Source organism: Cyrtonyx montezumae, unplaced genomic scaffold (assembly GCF_038088225.1).
Source record: "Cyrtonyx montezumae isolate F1298 unplaced genomic scaffold, pur_monq_1.0 scaffold_3, whole genome shotgun sequence".
Classification (NCBI taxonomy): domain Eukaryota; kingdom Metazoa; phylum Chordata; class Aves; order Galliformes; family Odontophoridae; genus Cyrtonyx; species Cyrtonyx montezumae.
Window position 1 is genome coordinate 57,274,541 of NW_027072034.1, and position 8,640 is coordinate 57,283,180.

General features: G+C 43.3%; 1 protein-coding gene across 1 annotated transcript; it reads left to right on the forward strand.

The window, feature by feature from the left end:
• Nucleotides 1-39: 39 nt before the first annotated feature.
• Nucleotides 40-8,640, forward strand: HMGN1 (high mobility group nucleosome binding domain 1). Its single transcript, XM_065741688.1, has 5 exons — nucleotides 40-240; nucleotides 563-628; nucleotides 724-774; nucleotides 3,623-3,754; nucleotides 7,681-8,640. Exons 1-5 carry the CDS (start codon nucleotides 106-108, stop codon nucleotides 7,729-7,731), a joined length of 435 nt encoding a protein of 144 aa, XP_065597760.1. The 5' UTR covers nucleotides 40-105; the 3' UTR covers nucleotides 7,732-8,640.

An 8,640-nucleotide genomic window follows, 5' to 3' on the forward strand; every position in this document is an offset into this window, starting at 1 on the left:
GCGGTGCTGCCGGCGGCCGGCGAGCGCGGTGCGCGTCGCCCCCTGCCCCGCCTCTCCCCCTCCAATCCGGCTGGATCCTGTTGCGGCGCCGCTGGCGCTGCTGGGATGGGGGGGGGCGGTTTCTCTGCGCAGCGCGGCTGGCGGGCGGGCGGGCGGCCGCAGCGCCTGGCGGTGAGGCAGTCAGCGCGCAGCAGCAGCCGGGCGGGAGCCGCCGCGCGCTTCGCTATGCCGAAGAGAAAGGTGATGCGGGGGGGGGAAACAGCAGAGGCGGGGAACGCTAAGCTTGGGGGCGAGGAGAAACAGAGGGACGAGGGGAGCGGCCGTCGCCACTCGGCTGAACTCGCCGGCGGGCAGCGCGCCCAGGAGGGCCAGCGCTGGGCGACGCCGCCCCTTTCCGCGGCGTGCTCTGGAACGTTCGGCCGCGGGCGCCCGGCCGAGGCTCGCGATCCGAAAGCGGCGGCGGAGAGAGGGGGCGGGCCGAGCGGCGCGTCACGTGGTCGCATCTGGGCCGCCTCTGTGTGCCGCGCATGCGCCGTGTGACGCGCGCGCTTTGTGTTGGCAGGTAGCCGCCAGCGGTGCGGAGGCCGCTGAGGAGGTACCGAAGAGGAGATCGGCGCGGCTCTCTGCCGTGAGTAACGGCGCGGCACCGGGCGGGCGGGGGCGTGCGTGATGGTGGGGGTGTGCCTACAGCTGAACACAGCTCTGCTTCTGCTTTCTCTTCAGAAGCCTGCTCCGGACAAAGCAGAGTCCAAACCCAAGGCGTTGGCGGCCAAGGTGAGAGCCCCGGGGCGCGGGGAGGGGGAAGAGATATTTCACATCAGTGGCTTTTGATAAGAAAACGTTATTTGAATTTTTCAGCCAAGCCATTGAAGAGGAACCACGTTTCTAGTCATGTCTGCAAGCTTTGTGTCCGTGCATGTGTGCAAATTCAGTGTGGTTTGGCATCATGTTTCAGATCTGTGGTGTAGTTCAATAGCTGAGATGGAAATCTTTTTTTAAATTATTTTTTAACAAATGACACTCTGTATCTGATAGCATATCAGTGTGTGTGCTTTTGTGTTCCTGTGTTGTTACAAGCTTTTAGGTCCTTATTGAGTATTTTCTTCCTCAAGCAAATGCCTTAGGATCATTTCAAAGGCAGCAAGTTAAGAAGTTTTGCAGAGCTGTTGATGGTCTCACGTTAATATTCCTTAGCGTTACTGCGCACACTTTTATTCGAGTGGCTTGAATGGGAATTTGTTTTCACTCGCTTCCTTTTAAGCCTAAAGAATTTTGAGAAGCTTTCCAAATTGTTTCACTTCTGATCCTCTTATTTTTTTCCCTTAAGTCTCTGCATGGTGTGTCTCATTGATTGTTATTTTGAAAATTCCAGAACCCTATGTGTTGTGAAGTTGCTTATTTGAATTAGTAATACTAAGTACTAGCATTTGTAACTTTATATTGCATTTTTTTTAACCTCATCCTGGTGTTGTAGAGAATTTTAAAAATAATCTTTTCTAAACATAGAAAAAATCTCTGACGTTTTGTGGACATTGACAACTTAGCTGACATTTTGGCGTTTTTTCACTTACTTATTTTTCACATTGCACCCTCTATATATCATATAATGTACTGCATGTTTGCATACAGTGATGTAAAACAGAACTGCTAAGTAATTGCCATCATTTGACAGAATTATATTCCTATAAAGACAATAACTTGCAAGATCATTCATATACAATAAGAAATGTATTTAAATGTATATTAAAAAGTTCCTTGTGTAAAATAGCTCAGTAAACTGATGTTGGTTTTTGTTGGTGCTGCTTGTTTTTTATTTGTTTGTTTCTTTTGTGAGGATGAACTCTTGGAGAGAAAACAGTATGGAGGAGTGCACTTTTCTGCTACACATAGAATGAACTAAAATGCAGTTATTTTTTTCTCAGTAAATTTTTGTTCAGAAACAGTAAATTAGGGTATACATTGAAAAACAGACATGGAATGCACACTATTTTTAATGAGATCAGATACATCTTAAGGTAGGTCATTATAGCATTCACCTGCTTAGAGGTATAAATGGATTACATTCTTGTCACTTACTCAGTACCTGCCCAGAAGAATCACAAAATTGTAGGGGTTGGAAGGGACCTCCAGAGATCATGGAGTCCAACCCCCTGCCACAGCAGCTCCCTAGCCCAGGTTGCACAGGTAGGCGTCCAGGCGGGTCTGGAACGTCTCCAGAGAAGGAGACTCCACCACCTCTCTGTGCAGCTGTGCCACTGCTCTGTCACTGCACTGGGAAGAAGTTCCCACACACATTAGTGCAGCTTCCTATGCATCAGTTTGTGGCCATTTCCCCTTGTCCTATCACCACACACTGCTGAGAAGAGTTCAGCCTCATGCCTTTGCCTCCCGGTTCTTAGATATTTATATGCGTGGATCAGATCCCCTCTGAGTCTTTTTTTCAAGGCTGAACAGACCCAGGTGTCTCAGCCTTTCCTCATCAGGGAAGTGTTCCATGTCCTTTATCATCTTTGTGGCCCTCTGCTGGACTCTTTCCAGGAGATCCCTGTCTTTTTTGTACTGAGGAGCCCAGAACTGGACACAGTACTCCAGGTGGGGCCTCACCAGGGCAAAGTAGAGGGGGAAGATCACCTTCCTCGACCTGCTGGCCACGCTCTTTTTAATGCACCCCAGGATGCCATTGTCCTCCTTGGCCACCAGGGCACACTGCTGGCTCATGACCAGCCTGTCATCCACCGGGGCAGCCAAGTCCCTCTCCTCAGAGCTCCTCTCCAGCAGGTCACCCACCAACCTGTACTGGTGGCTGTGGTTATTCTTTCCTAGGTATAAGTCTTTACACTTGCTCTTGTTAAACCTCATCTGATTCCTCTCTGTCCAACTCCCTAGCCTGTAGTTTGTCATTTATTAAAAACTTTTGTTAGTATCTATAAAATCATTGTTAATTTTTGAGGTATGGTGTCAAAAACTTCTTCTCTATCAGTTAAGATTGATGTAGGTGTTTTACAAGCATGGGGATCAGCTGGAGAACTGACTTTGTAGTACTTGATTGTTATGTGGAATGTTTGGGAGAAGATTCTTATAAAAAAGTATTTCTATAAGAAAATAGTTAACAAGAAGAGATGGCAGATATAGAAGATGTGACTTGCAAGGGAGTGCTGAAAATGATACCTTTAGGTGTATGTCTATTTAGTATAAGTTACTGAAATTCTAGCCTGTCAATGCAAAAGAAAAACTGAATCTGAAGTGTTTGGTGTTTACAGAGTGAAATGACTATTGATGGATTTTGTTGTTTTTGTTAATTTTTTTACATCTGTCACAAGAGATTAAACCACATATGACAAATTGCCCTGACTCTCCACTGGAATTTAATACAATTGTTTTTTCTCTCTGATAGGTTTTCCAGATGGGTTTGCACCACTCTAAGCAGTGTTTTTAGTTGCTGTACAATATAATGATCCTAGATTTTGTTGAGCATAACGTTTGTACAATATGTGTTCTTCAGGGAAGTATGTATTAGCTTGTTAGTAGTAGCTTTTGCTGTTGGTGTGTCCATCCTGCTTTTGTTTAATCACTTTCAAAATTTACATTATAGATTATATGAATTTATTTCATTTAATTACAGGATAAGTCTGAGAACAAGAAAGCCCAATCAAAGGGGAAAAAGGGGCCTAAAGGAAAACAGACTGAAGAGACAAACCAAGAACAGATAAAGGACAACTTGCCTGCAGAAAATGGAGAAACTAAAAGTGAGGAGGTAAAGTTGTATTCTTTGGTCTAAAACAGCTGCATAATTTATTGTAACCAGTTTAGATATGAGTGTTAGAAACGCAGTTCTTAAAGTAGAATATATTTCATGGCAAACAAAACTGTAGGTTATTGAAGCATTAGTAAATAAATCAAGGAGGTTCTGGTTGTTCTCAAAAGAGTTGCAGTGATGTGTTAACAGTCCTTGACATGAAATAAAAAGGTGAAAATCTTAACCAAATTCCAGTACAGGATAGCGTCCTTCAGCAAGGTGCTGTTTTGCCTGCTGGTTGAGGGAGAAGGCTCATAGAAGGAGGAGGGGAAAAGGCATACAAGAACAACTAATAGTTGTTGAGAAATGGACCAAAGCAGTCTTAGTTGTAATTATCTGCTAAAATGATTGTGTTGCTGATTTTTTTTTTCTACTTGGTGATCATCTAAATGAAAACATCCTTCGCCTTGCTTTTTTTTTTCTGGGAGGTGGGCATCACTTAGTTTTAAATTTAGGACAAGATCTGTTGAGGGAGGCAGTGCCTCCTGTTTGGTCAGCTGTTAACAATTGGATAAAACCAGCTTTGATGCAGTAACGTGCTTAGAATTACTCTCAGATTACTGCATTATTGACTGCCTTGCTCATTTCAGTTACAGTCAGTTGAGTTTGATCATATAATCAGGATTCGTTAATTTAAATATGATACGTTTTTACTGACTTTTAACATTAAAAAGTAATTTTTATTTTTTCACATTGTGCAAATGTATCTTCAAGGAGGGGAAAAGAGGCTTTTAGGTAGATAGTGGTTTTCTTGGGGAGAAGCTACAGAGTGATACTTGTGTGGGCAAGACAACTTTGGATTAACATTTCTCTATTTACAAATGTTTTGATTTTTGTGTCAAAGTTGTGCTGTAAATGTGAGTTCTTTGGTAGGCTTACATTCACATGTGGCTCTATCAGTGTATTAGCACTGACCAATTTGATTTTTCCATTTGTGTTTGCTTTATTTTGGTAATACCAAAGAAAGCTCAATTTGTCACTGTTTTTCATCTGTGGTCCATTTAATATACTAGTTAAAGGAGATGTTAATTTAAGGAATGGATGATGATTTTGGGAACTCACCTTCAGGCTGGTCACAGAATCACAGAACTGTAGGGGTTGGAAGGGACCTCCAGAGATCATGGAGTCCAACCCCCTGCCACAGCAGCTCCCTAGCCCAGGTTGCACAGGTAGGCGTCCAGGCGGGTCTGGAACGTCTCCAGAGAAGGAGACTCCACCACCTCTCTGTGCAGCTGTGCCACTGCTCTGTCACTGCACTGGGAAGAAGTTCCCACACACATTAGTGCTGAACTTCCTATGCATCAGTTTGTGGCCATTTCCCCTTGTCCTATTGCCACACACTGCTGAGAAGAGTTCAGCCTCATGCCTTTGCCTCCCGGTTCTCAGATATTTATATGCGTGGATCAGATCCCCTCTGAGTCTTTTTTCAAGGCTGAACAGACCCAGGTGTCTCAGCCTTTCCTCATCAGGGAAGTGTTCCATGTCCTTTATCATCTTTGTGGCCCTCTGCTGGACTCTTTCCAGGAGATCCCTGTCTTTTTTGTACTGAGGAGCCCAGAACTGGACACAGTACTTCAGGTGGGGCCTCACCAGGGCAAAGTAGAGGGGGAAGATCACCTTCCTCGACCTGCTGGCCACGCTCTTTTTAATGCACCCCAGGATGCCATTGTCCTCCTTGGCCACCAGGGCACACTGCTGGCTCATGGCCAGCCTGTCATCCACCGGGGCAGCCAAGTCCCTCTCCTCAGAGCTCCTCTCCAGCAGGTCACCCACCAACCTGTACTGGTGGCTGCGGTTATTCTTCCCTAGGTGCACAACTCTACATTTGCTCTTGTTAAACCTCATCTGCTTACTCTCTCCCTCTAGCCTGTCCACGTCTCACTGAATGGCAGCACAGCCTTCTGGCATGTCAGCCATTCCTCCCAGCTTTGTATCATTAGTAAACTTGCTGAGGGTGGACTCAAGGTGACTGAGGAAGATGTTGAACAGCACTGGACCCAACCCTGAGGAACAGTGCTAAGCACAGGCCTCCAACTGGACTCTGTGTCACTGATCAGAGCCCTCTGAGCTCTGCCAGTCAGCCAGTTCTCAGCCCTCCTCGCCGTCCACTCTTCTATTCCACACTTCCTCAGCCTTGTTATAAAGATGCTGTGGGATGTGGTATCAAATGCCTTGCTGAAATCAAGGTAGACTATATCCACTGCTCTCCCCCCCCCATGTACCCAGTCGGTAATGTTATCACGGAAAGCTACCAGGTTGGTTGAACATGACCTCCCCCTGGTGAACCTGTGCTGACTACTCCTGATAACTCACTTCTCATCCATTGCCTGGAAGTGACATCCAGAACAAACTGTTCCATCACCTTTCCAGGGACAGAGGAGAGGCTGACTGGCCTGGAGTTCCCCATATCTTCCTTGCCCTTTTTGAAGACTAAAGTGACGTTGGCTTTCCTCCAGTCTTCAAACACTTCTCCCATTCTCCATGACCTCTCAATGATGATGATAGAGTGGCTCAGTAATCACCTCTGCCAACTCTCTCAGCACATGTGGATGCATCCCATCGAGGCCCATGGATTTACATACACTGATGTTGCATAGACTCTCTTGGACCATCTCCTCCCTCACCAAAGGGGAACCTTCCATTCCCCAGACCCTCTCACCCCCAAGATTCAGGAGTCCCAAGGGGGAGTTCTCACAGTGAAGACAGAAGCAAAGGCGACGTTCATTATCTCTGCCTTCTCTGCATCCCATGTTACCAGAACACCCCCTTCATTTCTTAGGGGACCCACATTTTCCCTAGTCTTTTCTTTTACTGTTGACATACTTAAAAAACCTTTCCTATTATCCTGTATCTCCTTTGCCAGATCCAATTCCAGTTTGGCTTTGGCCTTCCTTGTCACATCCCTGCAGGCCCTGACAGCATTCCTATATTCTTGCCAAGTGGCCAGACCCCTTTTCCACATTTCATGGACCATTTCATGGTCACACCAGTCAAAACTGGTGAATTAATCATGAAAGGGCAGTTAATTCTTTGGTTCAAAAGAGCATAATGCCTCAGTGAGGGGTGAGTGGTGGGAGGCTAATGTATTCCGTCCTTCAAAATGCTTCTAGGTGGTGATAATTTGTAGGTATTGGGGTTCCACTATAATTAAACAATATATTTTGCTGGTGGTGCTGTAAACCTTTAGAATAATGAAATTAAGTAAAAATTTTATGTTGTATTCTTTTTAAACTATATTGCGAGAGGTAACAATTTTCTAGTCCAGATGGAGTCACGACTGTAATCAGATAAGTTTGTATGAATTTATCCTGAAGTTGAGGTACAACATATAGAGGCCTGACATAAGGGCAGTGTGGTTGTGCTACATTCAGAACATTTTCAGTGCAGTGTAAATTTCAATGCAGTACTGAGTGCCTAAATGCTACTTGCTTTAAAATATTGGAAGATTTTATTTAAAAATGTTAACCGTGCTGCATTCAAATACATAAAGTATATTTATAGTGTCTTTTTTAATTGCAATATATGCAAGGATTTATTTCATTCTTTTTTTATAATTTCAATAAGGCAAGTCTTGAAACTTTTTTTTTTCCTAAAAAATGTTGTAAGTGTATATTGAGTGGTAACTGTACGAGCATTGTGAAATCCATAATGCTGCATCTGAGCTGTTAGAAGCTCTTTTGAGAAAACTGGAGTTTAGTAGAGTGTTATCCAAGAGAAATAAGCACACCGATTTGATTCACTAAGACTACAAAGCATGGAATATAGAAGCAAGGCATGGTTGTTCTGTATGTCAAGTTGACTAACGTTTGTGTTAAAAATATTATGAATTCAAAGTCTGCATTCCTTAGATACTTTTTGCATTTTGTTTTCTTTTTCTTATTCAGGCCCCAGTATCTGATGCAACAGTAGAGAAAGAAGAAGCGAAGTCTGAATAACGTCTGGTACCAAGTCTTTAATTGGTGATCCGTATACTTTTCTTCTTGTACAATTCAGAGGAATATTTTTATCGACTATTTTGTAAATGCAAGTTTTTTAGTAGTTAAAAAAAAAAGTTTTTAAAAGGAGAGAATCCCAATTCTATCCATTTTTTTACATATTTAGATAAGTATAAATGTTTTTTTTAAGTGGTAAAATCACGCACTGGTTGTCTGTTTTCTATGAAACCAGAAATTAATGGAATATCACAAAATGGAGAAGCTTTCTCAAGTCTTAATGAGGCTTCCCGTTCCATAGATTGGGTGGAAGAGTTTTCTGTCCTGTTAAATGGAGCGTAACACAGGTGAGGTGTCGGAATTTCTTGATATGCTGAGAACATCTTAACATTCTAGCTATTTATCTATGGTTGTACCATCAGTAGATTTGCTTATCTCATGATCTGCTCCCTAGTGCTGGATTTCTTGCCGAGTGATGTATACCTGTGACAAAGTTATTTTTGGTAGGTGTAGTTTTATTTTTTCCAACAGCTTTGTAACTGCCACGGAAAAGACTGGGAACTTTCACCTTTAAATACTGAATAGGTAAAAAGTTTCTGATGGATAGACTGAATGTCAGCTGGTACTTCACATCTAGTTTTAAAGGAGTGCTTGTCTACTAAGTCCGAATGGAAAATATTTGAAATAGGCTTAGAAAAAAATAAAATTATAGTTTTTATATTAAAAATAAACTACGTGAAAAAAAATTGTAAAATTGTAGTGTCTGTGATCACCAAACAAAAGCCAAATAAATCTTGATTAAGAAAGGGTGTTTCTAGAGCTCTTGCATTGACTATGACATCTCACAGTATAGGGGGTGCAGTCATTTTGTGCTTCTGCTGGAAAACAATGAATAAACACCACTGGCTTCAA